This window comes from Balaenoptera acutorostrata, chromosome 12 (assembly GCF_949987535.1).
Source record: "Balaenoptera acutorostrata chromosome 12, mBalAcu1.1, whole genome shotgun sequence".
In the NCBI taxonomy this organism is placed as follows: domain Eukaryota; kingdom Metazoa; phylum Chordata; class Mammalia; order Artiodactyla; family Balaenopteridae; genus Balaenoptera; species Balaenoptera acutorostrata.
In genome coordinates, this window is record NC_080075.1 from 56,888,299 (window position 1) to 56,905,367 (window position 17,069).

Here is a 17,069-nt window from a genome sequence, read left to right on the forward strand (position 1 = left end):
ACCCCCGTTTGGGAGGAAGAGTTCTAGAGCTCACTCGAATGAAAAAGGCAATTTTACATTTTTGCTGTTGTTGCTCAGGAGGTTGTGTGCACTGGCCAAAGCTCACCAAGGAGGGGGAAGGGGGACGGGATAAATTAGGAGTCTGGGATGAACAGATACACACTACTGCATATAAAATAGATAACCAACAAGGGCCTACTGTACAGCACAGGGAACTCTACTCAATCCCTTGTAATAACCTATAATGGGAAAGAATCTGAAAAAGAATGGATATATATGTATATGTATAAATGAATCACTTTGCTGTACCTCCAAAACTAACACAACCTTGTAAATCAACTATACTCCAATTAAAAAAAAGAAAAAAAGCTCACTGAGGACAACCCCACAGGGCCTCGACTGAGGCAGTAAGTGTCACTCTCAGACCTAGTCCCCGGACTAAGAAGAAGAAAGACCCAGCCTCGTTTCCATTCCAGGCCTTCATCCTAACCCATCTCCCTGCCCAGCCTGCTCTCTCTCTCACCAGCACTGAGCTTCCCAGGTGGTCCCCAGCCAGGGGCAGAGGAGGCTGAACATCCATGTCGGTCTTCCTCCAGGTCCTCTGGCTTCTATCACAGAAGGGCAGGCAGGATGGAACCAGAGCTCATGAGGTCCAAAGACTGTTTGGAGCTTCACCTATAAGACCACACACAGTGCCACGCAGCTCACCAGGTCTGAACATAGGGCAGCTCCTGCCCCCATGCTGACCAGTCCTGCTGCTGCAGAAAGGCCCAGATGACCACAGGAAGCCTGGACCTCCCCCCTCCTCGGTGATAACCTGGAACTTAATAAGATGCCAGTCAGTTTGCTGTGGACCAAATTTGACCTGGGAGCCAGTCAGCTCAACTAACCATGACGTGACCAGTAGAAACCTACACTGGGCTTGGATGTGTCAAGGAGGAAAAAGATGTTTGGAGACAAGGGCCTGGGCCTGGGCCAGTCCTCCAACTAGATGGCAGGAAGGCATCCAGAAAGATCAGTGTTCCTAGAGGGCCCTGAGGCTCCTTCTTTCGCCCCCGATGCCAGGAACCAGGATTTATCTGCTTTCTCCAGCTTGGGTAGAAATCAAGACCCTAGCCCCTCGGGCCCTCCAGGATGCCGCCAGCTTTGCTGGGTTGGCTCTGTGACCCTGTCCCACAGCCAACCTGACCTACCTTCCTGTGTACTTTAGCCTTTGTGGTTCATCCACGTACATTATTTAAATTCTAACTCCAACTTCCTGTCTCACCATGAACCTCTTATCCTTAGGCAAAACAGGCTCAATCCAACAGACCACAATCCCCTGCCCAAAACCTTTGAGGTAGATGTGTTTGGGAATGCAGAATTTGGGGGATTTCAGGAAGATACATATAATTGTGCCTGTTTTACATATTCTACAGTACCACCCTGGGGGTATAGAGCAGTACCTGTAATCAAACACAATATTTCCACAGTGGAACATCTGATATAGGTGCCAAGTGGGATAAATAAAGACTATAAATAGCTTCACTTCAGTTTAGGGCAGATTTTGCTGCCAAATAGTTTTGGCAGCAAACATACCAAACAAGCAAAAACAGAGCTTTCTGAGTTTGAGATTTGTCGAGAAGAGATTGGAGATCAGTATTTATGCTGCTTAAGAGGGAAGCAGGCAAGCAAAACTATCCTTGTGAAAGGAAAAGAGCCTGTGGCGATAGAGCCTGCCCCCTCCCACCACCGGCCTCCCCCGCTGAGATCCTGGCGCTGGAGCCCAGCCTCCTCCCACACTCTCTGGGACTCTGTAGAGTTATGGGTCACCCAACTTTGTACTTAAGGCCAGAGCTTGAGCCATCGTGAGTCTGTTTCCTGATCGCTTTAAACTGGGAAGGAAGTGATTCCACAGGCTCCTTTGACCTCTGACGTTTTATTATCCTATGAAATACATTAGCCAAAGCTGGCTGCACTGTTCAGAGGAGGCACCACCAGACCGAGGAACACCCCCAAGAAAGCATCTGTCCCTCTCAGCACCCATGAGTGTCTTCGGACAAGCTCCTCCCAGTCCCCGATGATCCTTTCCTCCTCACCAGCCTGGAAAACTTGTACTTAAGGGTTAAGAACGGCTTCAGATGCCCTCCTCTGGGATCTCTCTTTATTCATGCTTCCACGTGGGCGTTGAAATCAATTTGTGTGGGGCATTTCTCTGCTTCCGGTAAACTATGATTGCACGGCCAGCGTCCACGTTGCCACGCGCTGTCCCAGAGGTGTAACGCGGCGCCGGCACACAGCAGGCACTCAGCAAGCAGTTGTGGAGGGGATGAGTGGGTGCTAGGTGAGTGTGGCTTCCCGCCAGATGGGCTATCATGGTGGAAGCAGGGCCCTCGCGCCATCTGGACGAGACCCGGAGGCATCTGCGGGAGAGGAAGTGAATAGTGCAGGAGAAAGGAAGACTTTGCATGAGACACGCATTACAAGTCCAGGCGGGCAGCTCCGGGACCACATAGTAAAGAGAGAGGAAGGAGCTGGGAAGGTGAACTCAAATCCCACAGGCCAAGGTGGAGGGTCCTATAGACGCAGAACTGTGGACTTTGGTATAAGACAGGGCACGGCCCATCGCAGACCCCTTTAAGAGCAGAAAAAGGCGATTCTGGGGGAAGCGGTGCTCAGAAAAACCAGGAGGAAAAGCAAAGGCCTCAGGGCCAGCCACCCCCCCCACCCCCCACCCCACCCCCGCCGCAGCCCGACTGCATAGCCAAAGCCCGCGGCGCCGGTGGGTGAGACGCTGCGCGCCGCCGCCGCGAGGTGGCACCAAAAACCCGCCAATGGCCCAGAGCGCACGTTGCCTTGCCACCTCGGACCTGGTTCTGCTTTTGGCCTGGGCGCGCACATCCGGAGCAGAAGCATGGGTCGAAGCTGAGCGCCACGGCCAGGATCTCAGGGTCCCGGAGGCGGAGGATGAGTCTTCCTCGGGTGTCCAGCTCAGAAAACTCCTAAACTGGTGTCTGGAAGCTTCTCGAGGGACTCATGGAATTTAGATGCCCTGCCCCGCGCCTCTCCTCTGCACTCACCCCGACCCCACCCCACCCCCAGGGGAACGGATCCCTTTCTTCCGCCCGGATCTCTCCGAAGGCGGGCTCACGTCCTGAGCTCTTCTGCGGAACAGAGCCGTGGTCCGCCTTCATCTTTTCGCGTTCCCACTCACAGCCCAGGTTAGGACCTGAGAGCGAGTCTGGAAGCTGAGGCTTCCCCGTCCTACACTCTGAGACCTGTCACACCCACGCACACGCAGTAAACACGTGCCGGCGAGCAGTCACACAAAGGCCACGCACCAGACGCCCACTCGCGCAGGCTCGCCCGGGTCACGCGTACGCGCCGAGCTCGAGAGGGGCAGACGGAGCGGCCGCGAGGATCGCAGCACTCGGTGCCAAGAGACTTGAGTTTGACTTGAACTTTTCTCTGGCTCGCTAAAACCCCGTTCCTCCAATAACGATCTGTGACGAGATCGCCAAGCTGCCTTGAGGCCGACGCCTTCGCGTCGAAGCGCTTGCTGCAGCCTGGAAAGCTTTCTTTAGTGTCCCAATGGCTCAAACGGCAAATTCCCGCGCTGGGCCGTCTGGATCCCCTGAGCCCGAGACCCGGACAACACGCGAAACGGTTTGCAGAAGGCTGGGCGCATAGAAGTTGCGCAGAGCCTGTCGCGCTAAGATGAAGAATCTCCAGATGCATGAGTCCTGGGTCCCCTTCTCCATCCCTGACTCTCTGGGATCCCGCTTGCAGGCCACACTCCCATTCACCTAGTGTGCTGGTCTCCTCGGGTCACACCAACTACTCCCCGTGGGATCGCCAGGCCTCGGCCCTAAGGCTCAAGCTTTCGCCGTCCTCCCTCACCCTAGCAACCCCTCGGAGTGACTGTTGCTGCAAGGTGGGACTAAAGTGGACGGTGGTGGGCATGGGAGGAGACCTGGCCACTAACATCCTCGGTAGGGTAAGGGTTTCCGGAAAAGGTGCACGGGTCTGATTGGCTCGGGATCCACCGATAGACCCCTCTAAGGAGCACGTGTGAGACTTTTGAGAGGCTGAAGGTCATGATGCTTCTGGAGGAACTGGGGTTAGAAGGTGAAATCTGGGACCACGTCACAGATCCATGAAAAGAGTACCAACACTGAAATCACATCATCAGGGAGCCCACAGGTCTCCCACTGGCCCTCATTACTCCTTGGGAATGTCTTTAACCAGCCCTGCAGCCTTATCTCGGGTCCCCTTCACTTCCTGCCTGTCTATGGGAATAGCCTCCTAACCTGCCTTCCACCCTACAGACTCACTCCCTCAAAGTCTTGAAGCAGAGTTCTGGGTATGATCATTAAAGCTCTCCATAAAGCCCTATTTGGCTCCCCAGTGCCCATGGGATCAAGCCCACACAACTTACTGGATCTTGTAGCTGGACCCAGACTCCCCCTTCTCTCAGACTTCCTTGTGCACCTGAGCAACAGCCACACGACACTGCTCTGTGCTAGAATGCAACCTCCTCCATGCTTTTGCTCCTGCAGTTCCTGCCTGGAATCTCCTCCATGGAATCCAATTCCTCTTTCTGGCCAAAGTCATCTCTTCTGCCCCTTTCCTGTTCCTGCCCCCAAAGTTGTAATTAATCTCCAAGTTGCCTCCCCAAAATACTCCGTATGCAACTCCTGGGGTCTGTTTGTTGGTTTTTCAGTGGTACCTCGAACTGCCCACTGGATTGTAACTTGAGGGCAAGGCTTAACTGTGCTTGGCCCTCCCTCTCCACTCAGGTCTTACTTTTGGACTAAGTTGGATGCAGTGGTACCCACAAGCATACATTGCTCTCAACAATGTCCCTCCCCCTCTGGTACATCTACAGGTAGAAGTGTCACAAGGGCATGAGGTAAATATTTCTCTTGCATCTCATGGGAACGTGGACAGTCTCACTGCACACTCATCAAGGTTCACATGTACACACACACTTCACACCCAAACACACACCATGGAGTCCTACACCACTGGGCAGCGCTGGTGGTTCTAGCAGAGCCCAGTCCAATCTGGGAAAGGAGCCCGCTGAAGTCCCGCTCATCCACTGGGCTTCATAGGAAGCCATCACGTAGCCTTTTGCCCGGCGCTTCTCTCCCAACCGGGCCCTGTAGGAGGAGCTTTTTGGTTGGGGCTACCTCCTTGCAAGGTCCAAGTTCAGGAGCGTGAGAGAAGGTGCCCTCAGACCTGCAGAGCCTAGGGCAGCTGCTCCCCGCCCTCCCCCACTCCTTTCTCTCCCATTTTTCCTAATCTTTCGCGCCCAAATAAGGCTCTTAGGAAAGTATTTCCTCAATTACCAGAGCGCACGGGCGAGGAAGACCAGAGGGGGGCACCGGATGCACAGGGTGGCGGGCTGAAGGTACAGGCTGGCTGTGTGACAGTGGCCAAGTCGCGGCCCTCTCCGAGCTTCTGTTTCTCCTTCCCGTGTAATCAGAGCCGCTTCCAACTCAGAGAAAGGCCGTGGTGGCCGGGGCCTGGCTTCCGAACTCCCGCAGGTGTACCACGGTCCGTCCTTTCCCCCTAGTCCAGCTTGGCCCTGCCGCGCCAGGGCGTCCGGGACCAGGCGAGGGCAGGCAGGAGGCGGCGGCGCGGGTCCGGGGCTGCGGAGCCAGGGGCGCGCGCGCCCGTAATTAGCAGCGCGTTCGGTCATCAAGGGGTCCTGCTAAGAATTTCTGTTTAACAAAGGTCGCAAATTAGTTATGACGGTAAATAGTCATCTCAAAATCCCACCAACTAAAGCTACTGCCGGCCTGGAAGGGCTCCAGGCCGCGTCCAGGCACACGCGGGCCAGCGCCCGGGGCTGCCCGGCACCGCGGGGATCCCAGGGAGGCGGGGGCGGGGCGGGGAGAGGCGGCGGGACAGGAGGAGCGGGGCGTCTGGCCCCGAGAGGCCGGGGCTTGGGTCACAGCGCCTCCCAGCGTCCTGAAAGAAGAAAGCCGGAGCCCGAGCCAGAAGAGCTGGGACAAAGGCCCAGCGCCAGAGAGCGCCGCGGAGGCCTGGAGGCGGAGCGGGCCCGAGGGCAGCGGAGCGCACGCCCGCCGAGCCGAGGCGGCGTCCTCCCAGACCCCAGGGGTCTGCTTGCCCCCGACACCGCCGGGCTCCGCTCACCGCTGGGCCTTGCCTCGGGCCCTCAGCCCTTCTGTTTAGGTTCCTGGGCCGCACACACTCCCCTTCCTTCACCTCCAGGGGTCCAAGAGCTCATCCCCGGCCCCGAGCCCACCTTTTCCAAGGGGAGGAGAACACCTGAGCTTTTGGGGTCTGTAGAGCGACTCCGGCGCCGCGGAGAGGCTCCCTCCCGAGCCCGGCAGTGAGCGCCTGAGGCCATACATACAAGTGTACGTGACTTGCCGTGCGCCTTCCTTTCTTGCCGCCACATTCTATAAAGTCCTCAGTGTCTGACGTGTTAGACTCCGGCAGGTTAAGGCCCTTCCCTTTTCCGGGGGGGGAAAAAAAAAGTGTGTGTATAAATCCGTGAGAGTCATGGGCTTCCCTGTAAAAGGTGGAGAGAGATTGCTGGGAGTAGAGACTGCTTCTGTGCTGTGCAAGGGGGTGGGCGGCAGCGCGTGTGCCTGTGTGTGTGCAGGGAGCGGCTGCGTGTGTGGTGGGAGTGAAGTCATGGGGGGGGCTCTGAGAGTGTGCAGCGTGAGGGGGCACGCTGCTGAGGACGCAGAGGAGTCAGGAGGGTGCTGACTGGGTGGGCCTCTCCTGAGCAGAGGAAGCTGCCGGAACTCCCCAGACCACAGGGGAGTGGTCAGTCTGGGGCCGCAGGCCACCTTGCACCCTGGCAGCACTCAGTTCACCTCCCGGGCCCAACCGGCCACAAGTCCGTGGGCTCCCCTAGGCGCTTTGTTGGAGATGGAATTGTTCCTGGGCTTACAGGCCCCCTCTCTGCCACCGGGCTTGGCCCTCCCCCTGCCTGAACCCCAGAAGTAGCTGCTCCCCGTTTCCTCCTGGTCCTTCTCTTCCTGCCCCTCCCCACTTTTTGTCTCAACTCCCCCCTCCTTTCTCTCTCTTTCTCCTCCTTTTGCTTGTCTCCCCTCTCTATAATTTCTCTCCCACTTCTTTATTCTCCCTTCCTTTCCTGTTCTGGATTATAGAATGGAGACCCCTGTCCACCTGACCACTCCCAAGATTACGCATGTTTCTCTGACGGTGTTTATGTAGCTCTCTGCCTACCTTCTTTGGGGTCCTAGCCTGGTGTGTGTGTGTGTGTTTGCACGTGTGTGTGCTGGGAGTGCATGAGGTTGCGCAAATTGGTGGCATTTGAGTGCCTGGAGTCAGGCTGTGTGGTTTGGGGGTTGAAGTGTCTCTGGGTGGCATTTCTGTTATGTCTTTGGGTTGGTGCATAGTATGTTGTGTGTCTAAGGGTTTCCTCTGTGTATCCGCCATGTGTTTGTTTTGGTGGATGTGTAGTGGCTGTGTTCTCTGACTGTATTTATTGCTCATCTGCTCCTTTTCTCGTATGTGAACTTTTGGTGAGCCCCAGCCCACTGTGTATCACAGGCTATGCTCTAAACATTCTTGGTGCTAAGGCTGTTTTATGCCGATGTGTTTCTTTTGCGGTGTGAATAGCTCTGGATAGCTCAATAGGAGGATGTGATTGTGAGATTGGCCATGTTTGTGTGTGCATCTGTGCAGTTTGGAGTGTGCGCACCCTGGAGAGCGTGCCTGCAGGGGAGAAGGAGAATGAAGGTTCTTGTGTTTGTGTCTGATGAGGACCGATGTGTAATCTGTAAAGAGGAAATCAGAAAGGCAGGCCCTATGTTGTGTTGGGAAGGAGGTCTACGGATGTTGGGAAACTGCTCTGGGGGCAGGCGGATGTATAAGGGAAAGGGCTCTACTGGGTTTGTGATGACATGGCTTGGGGCTGAGATGTGTGCATAACATGGGGGTAATATTTGTGTAGATAATTGAGTGTGTATGCGTGTGTGCATGTGTGTGTGTGTGTGTGTGTGTGGCGTAGCCTCTGTCAGCCTGGCTGTGCCTGCTTGCTCCTGCGGAGCCCCGCCTGACACAGCCGAGCTCAATCAGCCGCTGCATGAATACACTCGAATGGAAAGTTGTGCTCAGCTGACCGGAGAAATCGGACCCCGGCTAGCATTGCTCCCCTCCTCCCTAGCTCTCTCCTGCCCTCCCTCGGGCCAGACACCCGCCCCGGCCAGCCAGTGCACTGGGGCAGGAGGCTCAACTCAGCTGGGGCCGGAAGGGGCCTGGGCCGTGGGAAGTTGAGGGGCCTGAGCCCAAGAACTTGGGGGCGAGCATCCCCGGTGGGCTGGACATCTCAGCCCCAACTCTTAGGGGTGGAGGGCGTAGGGAAGGGCCCAGGAAAGTCCCCAAGGTGGCAGCCGGTGCCTCAGGTGACAGCCACACAAAGACCCAGGCAGGGAAGGAGGCAGAGAAAGACAGGGAGAGGGAGAAGATACAGAGACATGCCCTGCTTGGAGAGGCCAAGCACGCCCAATGTGCCACGGGTCTGGGACTAGGCTGTGAGCTCCAGTGACCTGAGCGATGAGCTGGGTCCAGAATATTCCAGGCTGGCCCATTCTCCTTTCAGAAGAAGCTGAGGGAGCCACTCTACTACCACAGCCCACACTAGGGTTCGAGTTCCACTCCCATTGGTTCGTCTAGGCCTGGGCCTGGCCCTCCCAGCCATCACTGGAGCCCTCCGTGCATCCAAAGTCCAGCCATCCCTGGCTGGTCCACGGCCTCCAACACCGATCCCAGACTGGCCAGGCTGCTGTGCCCCCAACCCCACTACTGATCAGCATCCCCACCCCGCGCCGTAGCAGCTTCCAGGTCATTTCATTTTAATCAGCTGTATGTCTCGCCGGGGATAATCAACTGCACTGGCGCTGGGCAGTCGATTCTGCAGGACTCCAGGAGGGCCAGAAGAGGGGCCTGGTGGGCAGAGCTGGGGGCGGGGCCGAGGAGGGAGAGGTGAGCAGGCCGGAAAAGGGGTAGAATGACCTATATTCCCTCGGGCAGGCGGCTTCTAGGGGTCAATGCCTTTGATACAGATTTTCCCGGGTTTCGTATCCCATTCTGCCGGTCAGGTTTCTGGTGCAAATCCCAGATCACTATTGTTTTTCTTTGAGGGAGGCAGGAACGAAGAAAATATTCCCAGATTGGCTGTTATTCTTCAAGCCCCTTACACCCTAGAGTAGGCAACCCAGATACAGGTACCCAGAGGCCTATGCACACAGGGAAGGTTCCGAGCCAGAGTGCGCTGGCTGGGGCACCAGAAGGAAGTGCGCGGCGCACAAGCAGGGATGCGCCCAGGGCGGCGTGTGCCACGGCTCTGGCACACCTGGAGAGAAGCTGGCCCACGGGCTGGCCCGGACAGAGGGGGCGGATGAACGTTGAGGCCTGCTTACCCAGCCTGCTGAGGCCCACGCGAGAGCACTCATGGGCACACCCGCTCCCCTTGCCAAGGCAGAATCCGCAACACTCCCAGGCCATGGGGGCTACGTTTAGCGGCTGCGATGGCTTTTCCCCAGCAGGGCTTCAGCCAGGCCTTGCCCTCGAGCTCTACCCTGGCGGCCCCTGGGACATTGACTGCCTTGGCCGTGGCTTTGAGGGACCCAGAAAGAGAATGGGCAGGCAGCCGATTAAAGGAGAGATCTGGCCAGAAAGGGGCCTCTTTCCCCTCGCTCTGATGTTTAAAGGGGCAGGGGCCAAATCCAATGTAACATCCGCAGTGTGTCAGGGTAACGGGTGGACTGGGGAAGCCAAAGAGCCCAACTCCCCTCTGCCCTCTGGGTCAAAGAAGACCCACTGTGACTCTCCATTCCTTAAAAGGAGAGGAAGGAGGGTTAGGGGTGGGCAGCCGCCTGGCGGTCATATCTGTGGACTGACTAGAACAAGGGAACCCACACATGTCCACACCAGATTCAAGACTCACAAGACACATGTCCACTGCGCGGAAACTCCTGCACACGCAGCATCCTGTAGGTGTACTTAAGCCACTCCTTGCAGAACTAGGGACATATAAACTGCCCAGGCCTCCCACAGATACCCACCCTATAGGCGATAGACATGAAAACACACACTGGGCACACACTGATTCAACGTACACACTTTTATATCAAACATCACAACACATACACCCCCTTTATATGTAGACCTTGATTGCATGGTGGAAGCCAGCTTTCAGAATTGCACACATCCACACCACTCACAACCAGCACTCATGCCTCTCCTGCAGGGAATCCGTAGGTAAGGTCAGAAAGTGCAGAGTGGAATACTGGTATTTGTACAGACCTAGTAGAAATGTAGGAGATGAGAGTGGCAGACAAGAGATAGCAAGACAGCAGGACAGTGACACCCAACGGGGCTAGGCCCCCAAGGCTGAAGTGGAAAAGGAGGAATGGGCACTGGTTGCCCCAAACGCTTTCTCTGCTGGGTATGTTGAGAGAAGGAAGCATTTTAATAACACTGGTTTGTCCCCTGTCCCCAGACAAAAAGGCATCTGCTCCCTAGTGTCACCAGTCGAGGCCCTTCCAGGGGTCACCCTCTAGCAGCACCATGCCTTTCTTTCCACCCATCAATTCTGGGCGGTCTGTTGGGTAGGGTCCTTCCAGACACTCCACACTGTCTGAGGCAGCCACGACTTGGGTTTCCAGGCCCAAGGTCTGGGTCAAGTATGTGACAGGCCATTTGAAAATGAGGGTAGGGGACGAGCCCCTCACCCCAGACATCATTCTGTGCACCAGAACAGAGGCCCAGGCTGAGTAGAACCCAGGCAGCCCTTTCCCCAAATTCCTACTACCTGGGTCACCATTGCCTGAAATGCGGCTCCGTGAGGAACGTTTCCCCGGGCAGTGAACACACGCAGAGATTTGCACACTGCGTGCCAGGCCAGAGAACTTGGAAGCTCTCGAGGTGGTCTGGACGCCCTGATTCTAAGTAAGTACACACGCGGGAACCTTCTCCACGCAAGCGCACGCCCTGGGCGCACAAGGCCCCACTTGCGCCCAGGGCACCTCCCGGCCTGGCCGCCTTTCTGCCCAGCCCGGCCTACGTAAACCCAATGGTGCTGCAGGGCTGGGGACAAAAGGAAATCGGAAATCAAAATTAGTTTGGAAACGGGCGCGAAATTCCAGGCACGTTTCTCCTTAATCCTACTCGCTTTGGAAACTGGACTTTCAAGTGAAAGCAAGTTTTCTGAAATTACCTCTTCGGCTCCTCCTCGGGCACAGGCCGGCCTGGCCCAGAGCGGCGGAGGCGCCGCCAGCCACCCCAACACAGGGACCTGTGGGTCCTCACCCCACCCCCCGCGCGGGGCGGGGAGGCCAGGGCCCAGCGGGAACCTGGTTGGCAAAAGGCAGTGATTTGGGAAGGGGGGTCATTTAAAAGTATAACCCAACTCTGAAATGCTCGAGAGACTCCAGTTGATCCCAAAAGACGAAAAGAAATTTCAAGGAGACAGCGAGCCATAAGGCAAGTCATACAGTCACACAGACGCACATGTGGGTGGTGAGGAGGGAGGTTATCCTGATTCTAGGCCCTAAACTCAAACTACCTCCTCGCTCTCTCTATACCCTCCTCATCTGGCCTACAGTTGTCCCCCGACCTCCACCCCACCCCCAGAAGAAGAGAAAACCTATCACCTCCGGTGTAGATCTATGCTTGCTTTTGGCGAACTTGTGTATTTCCCCTTAAAAAAAAAAAAAAAAAAAAAGAAGGCAGTAACAACCAAAAGACGCCAACACGCTCCCAAAGACCCACCAGGGCCTCGGCAAGGCTGCAATTCCTGGGGATCTAGGCCTGGCATCTCGCGCTGAAGAAACCGACCGTAATCCCCTCTCCCTGCACCCTCTCTGCCTTTTCGCTCGGGATTTGGCTTTAGTTCTTTTCCGAAGGGCCTGTTCCCGTCTTTCCACCTCCACTCCCCTTCTCCAGAAAAAAGCTCAGACACAGTCTTAAAACTCTGCTCCAGCTCCGGCGGCATAGCTGGAGTGGAAGCGAAGGCCGGGCTGCTGCACGCCAGGGCTGCCGGCACAGGGGCGGATAAAAACACCAGTCTCCGGGAGTGATAAGAAAATGGAGAATACTGTATTTGCTTTAGAAAGTTTTTACATATAGATAAACACGCAGTTAAGATAACAGTAAAAGCGCCCTACGGGGAGTGAGAGATATCTCCAAAGCAGCTAAGAAATACTTGAAATAGCTTTTGCATAAGAATACTACGGTCTCACTCTCCGCTTTCGCTAGCGACGGGGTCTCTCTTCCTAACCCAGCTCGCTACGCCACGCCTTGACTGCCAAGTCGACGCCAGGAACATCGAGTGGGAGGGGAACCCCAAAAAGGAAAGAGACAGGTGAGCGGGAAGGGAGAAGAGGGTGGGAGAGAAAGAAAGAGAAAGGGAGAGGAGAAAAAGCAATATCATATACAGGCAATTTCTACACATATATTACAAACTGGGAAAATGACCGATCATTAAGATATACATAATTCATATAAAATTTTGAAATAAAAATAAAAATCTGTTACAGTCATAACTATTCTTTTTCCACATTTATAACCAGTACCCACACAGGCAGTGACAGAGTGGAGAGAAAAAGGTGCTTAACAAGAAAATGATTGTCTGCTGAACAAAAAACAGAAGATTGCATCTTGTTTGACCAATACTTGGACTTAAAAACAGAGAAAGAAAGAGAGCGAGAGAGGAAAAAAGAGCGCAACAAAAGGCGAGAAACATTTGCTATTTCCCTCTCGAGGAGTTCTCTTTTTTTTAAGCAAATTCCGAACAGAGATGGAGGGTTTGTTTGTTTTTTTTTTTCTTTTTGTCTGTTTTGCTTTTGTCGTCTTGTCGTCGTGGTGGCGGTCGGTTTTTGTATAGTCGACTCTTTTTAAATCATTTTAAACTAGAGAGAGTATTTTCCCAGATACAAATAAATCGTCATGCAGGTGGGGTGCCGGGTCCGTGGGAACCAAAAGGAGAAGCCGTGCTTGTCCTAGAAAGTATACAATTGTCACCTCTTTTATGTTTTCTGCCCGCAGCATCAGCGTTTGTGACTGTCTGTTGGCGTCGCGGTCCTTTGGGGTGGCCGTGGTGGTAGATGGTGGTTGGGAATTGTTGATGGTTTGCGTTTAATTTGTTATTTTTCTTGGTTTTTATATATTTTTGGCTGGAGTGGAAGTGTGTGTGTACTTGGGTGTGTGTATGATTGTGAATCCTGATTTCGGTTTGTTCTGGGGATGGAGGAGGAAGAGGAGGAAGAGGAGGAGGTCGAGGAGGAGGAGGGGAAGGAGGAGGGGGAGGAGGGGGAGGAGGGCGGCCTTGGGTATCATACATCACATTCCGAGTCGCTGGAGGTTACCGAGAGGATGGAGGTGCCGGTGTCCGCGCGCTCCGTCAGGCTGGACACGCTGGTGGTGGGACTGGCCGCCGTTGACGGCGACTCTGCCGAGCCGTGCGTGGGGCATCCGGGCTCGGCCAGAGAGCGCATGCCGCTCGGTCCGATGGCCTGGTGCTGGAGCCTGCGGGAGACAGAGAGCGGCGCCCGCCCTGATACGGCAGCCCCAACACCCGGCTCCACCAAGCCGCCTCCCTGAGCCCGCGCCGCCAGGAAGCCGGGCATGCCGCCGCCGGTGCTCCGCAGCCGCCCGTGCCCCTCCGCCTCCCGAACCCCGCGCCCTTCGCCGTCGCCCCCGACTTCGCTCTCTGCGCGTATACCCCTCCTCCGGGCATCTGTCGTCTCCCTGAGCGCTGCAGCCTCCCCAGCGCGGTCTGGGCTCCCGTCTTCCCCTCCCCGGCGTTCTCTGGAGCCTCCCAAGGCTTCCCAAATCGGGGCGGGCCTCGGGGGCAGAGGTAGAACCCGAGGTCGGCCGCCAGAGGAGGGGAGGCCCGGGCGCACACTGCGAAGGACGCCGAGCCCCGAAGGGGCAGAAGTCGGGGAGAGGCTGGGTGTTTCTTCTTCCCCAGCCCCTGGGACTCTTCCGACTCAGCCGGCTGCCTCTGGAGTGGACGGGTCCCCTCAATGCCTCCTGCCTCAGCTCCCCCAAATCAAGAGCTGCGGGTTGCTCGCCCGCCGCCTCTTCCTGGTAGGACCGGCTGGCTTTGCTCTCTGGATCCTTGAGCAGAGCGCAGGATCGGGGGAAGAGAAAATAAGGAAGCTGGGAGCAAAAAAGTGGGGGAAGAGGAGGGAGAGGGAAAGCGAGAGACAGGGAAGGCAGGAGGGGAGTGCAGAGCCGTCTCCGGCTGCCCCTTCCCCGGGCCAGGCTGCTGCTACGTAAACCTAGTGTCTGAGTTCTCCCCACGAGGAAGCCTTCCCCTGGCCCTGGGCGCTGCCCCCATCGGGCGAAAAGTTGGCTGCAAAGGCAAGGGTGAGAGGGCCAAAGGCTTAGGCCTGGGACACCTAAAATGGAACACATTCACTCCCTCCAGGAGCTCACACCCAGTCCCCAGCCCAGGCAGCTGTCGGCAACTGCAGCCCTGTTCCCTGCAGTGCATCAGGCCCAGTGCCTACGCTGGCAGGGCTGGGACACAGGCCTTCCATCAGGGCTTTCACCCAACTTCCTCCTTTCCCCTCTCCCTCTCCACTCCTTTCCTCTTTCCCCCTCTTGTTATTTTTCTTCCTACTTCCCCCAGGCCCAGCTCTGCTGACAGGTCAAACCCAGTGCAACTTTGTGAGTTTGTGGCCAACTTGCCGGGCAGCAAGGCAGCTTCTGCTCCTATTTCCCAATTTAGTGGACTGAGGGGATGCTCCTTGGCTTCGGCAGGAGGGCTAGCACCGAGACACACACACACACACACACACACACACACACACACACACACACACACACACAGCCTCTCCACTCCCAGCCTGGCTTTCCTGCTCCTGGTCAGGCAACTTGCAAGGCTTTTGGTACAGGCCTGGTGCACGGTGGCCACCGGCCTTTCCCCTTTATGCCAGAGACCCAGGTTCAGTTTCCTCTCCCAGACGTTCGTGGATTTCTCCCTGGGTTTTTGCAATGCGTGGAAGTAAGAACCAGGTGGCAAAGAGCGCTTTCCTTCCTTCCCTGTCTGTAGGCTCCAGAGAAGCCCGGAGCTGGATCCCAGGCTGAGGAGGCTGGCGCGGGTGCAGCGCTGGGCTAAGGCTCCCAGGGACACGACCCAGGGGTTATGGGCACTCAGGACCTCACACACACTCTCTCCGCCCTGACGAGAGCCCCTTTAGGGCAAAGCAATCAATACACCCACACCCGCTCCTCTTCCACTCTCCTGGGCAAGCGGAAACTTTCTCCAACTGACCAGGAGGTCTCGGCTTCTCGCTTGCTCGGCAGCCGCTGGCCTCCCGCCTCCTGTCCGCTCACCCTCTTTTCAACCGCTCTCCCCCTCCCCGGCCCCGGAGAGTGTAGCCAGGCCGCGGGCCCCGCCACTGACCTGTTCTTGGCCGCCGCGGCGCGGTCGCGCTGCCTCCGGTTCTTAAACCAGTTTCCTACTTGTGTGGGAGTGAGGCCGGTGGCCTGCGCCAGTTCGCGTTTCTTGCTGGGGTTGGGGTAGGGGTCCTGCAGGTACCACTCCCGCAGCAGGCTCCGAGTCCGCTCCTTGAAGCAATGCGTCTTCTGCTCGCCGTCCCAGATGGTGCGCGGCAGCGGGAACTTCTTGCGCACGCGGTACTTGTCCACGGGGCCGAGCGGGCGGCCGCGCAGCTTCTCGGCCTCCTGGTAGTGCGCCTCGAGCCACATGGCCTGCAGCTTGCCGTGAGACTCCTTGGTGAACTTGTGGTTCTCCAGGATGTGGTAGAGGTCGCGGAAGTTGCCCGTGTGGAAGGCGACCACGGCGCGCGCGCGCAGGATCGACTCGTGCTTGTTGATGGCCTCGCACGCCCCGGGGGCCACGGGCAGCGACCAGAGGAAGCGGCCCAGCCGCTCGATGTCGCCCGTCTCCTCCAGCGTCTCGCAGACGCTGGCCACCTGCTCCGGCGAGAAGTTGAGGGTGGGCAGCTGGAACATGGACAACTCTTCCGGGGGGGCCCTGGAGCCGCCGCCGCTGCCGCCGCCGCCTGCTCCGCCAGCACCGCCGCCTCCCGCACAGTTCCCGCCGCCGCCGCCTCCCGCGCCGCCGCCTCCCGCACCGTTCCTGGCGCCGCTACTCGCCAGAAGTAGGGAGCGGTGGTGAGAATCGGCGAAGTTTGGCAACAAGAAGTGGGAGGAATAGAGGTCTAGGGGGGAGCGGAATACCATGGACTGACCTGAGAGGAGAGGAGAAAATTCAGGGAGAGGAAGAGAGAGGGGAGGAAGAGGAGGAGAGGGGCGATGAGGACCAGGAGGAGGGAGAGGAGAGGGGGGAGGAGGAGAAGGAAAGGAGGGGGGAGCAGGAGGAGGAGGAGGGGGAGGAGGAAGGGCGTAAGGGACACCCACACCCCACACACATCCACACACACACACACCCGCGCAGCCACATAGAGAGGGAGGAAGGAGAGCGGCCCGGTGCGCGCGCGCAGAGAGAGAATCCGAGACAGAGAGGGAGAGGGAGAGAGAGCGAGCGAGAGCCAACCACCGCCGAGTCAAGATTCAGCGATTCCACAGCAATCGCCCTAATGACAACAGCCTCATAATATCTCCCCTAAATCCACAGTGAGTGCAGCATTGAAACATTTTGTTTCGCTTTTCTATTGGTCTGCGGCGTGTCGTTGTGGCGTTGCCACGGCAACCGCTGCCAATCACTGTCAGCCCTGCCAATCAATACCGAGAACGTAAGGACGGTTTTACCACTTAGCCAGAGTGGGGGGGAGGGGGAGAGCAGGGAAAGAGGGAGAAGGGGGGAAAGAGAATTTTTTTTTTATCTTTGCAACTCTTAATCTCACCACTTCCCCCCTTCTCTTCCTCTCTCTCTCCTTTTCTTACTGTCTCTGAGCTCCCTCTTTTTTCCTCTTCCCCAAAGAAGTTGATCCAGAAAATTTAATAGCCATGGGCACAGAGTTGTTGAATGGGATGAGCAATTAAAGGGGGGATTTTGTTGGGAGGTGAGAGGCTCCCCACGCTGCATGAACGCCGAGGGCCAGCCCCCAAGGAGAGGCCGAGAGCCAGCGGAGCCAGCAGGGTTT

At 56.8% G+C, this 17,069-nt stretch overlaps 1 protein-coding gene across 1 annotated transcript; it reads right to left on the reverse strand.

The window, feature by feature from the left end:
• Positions 1-13,322: 13,322 nt before the first annotated feature.
• Positions 13,323-16,291, reverse strand: SIX3 (SIX homeobox 3). Its single transcript, XM_007190084.2, has 2 exons — positions 15,404-16,291; positions 13,323-13,515 (listed from the first exon to the last, which is right to left on the reverse strand). The coding sequence occupies exons 1-2, from the start codon at positions 16,204-16,206 to the stop codon at positions 13,323-13,325; spliced, it is 996 nt and encodes a 331-aa protein (XP_007190146.1). The 5' UTR covers positions 16,207-16,291.
• Between the last annotated feature and the right edge of the window lie 778 nt (positions 16,292-17,069).

What these genes read in the sequence shown, in the direction of transcription:
- SIX3 (XM_007190084.2), bottom strand. Translation starts at nt 16,206, where the DNA reads ATGGTATTCCGCTCCCCCCTAGACCTCTATTCCTCCCACTTCTTGTTG. An exon ending in GCCGCGGCGGCCAAGAACAG is followed by an intron (nt 13,516 to 15,403) that starts GTCAGTGGCGGG and finishes TGTCTCCCGCAG; the next exon opens with GCTCCAGCACCAGGCCATCG.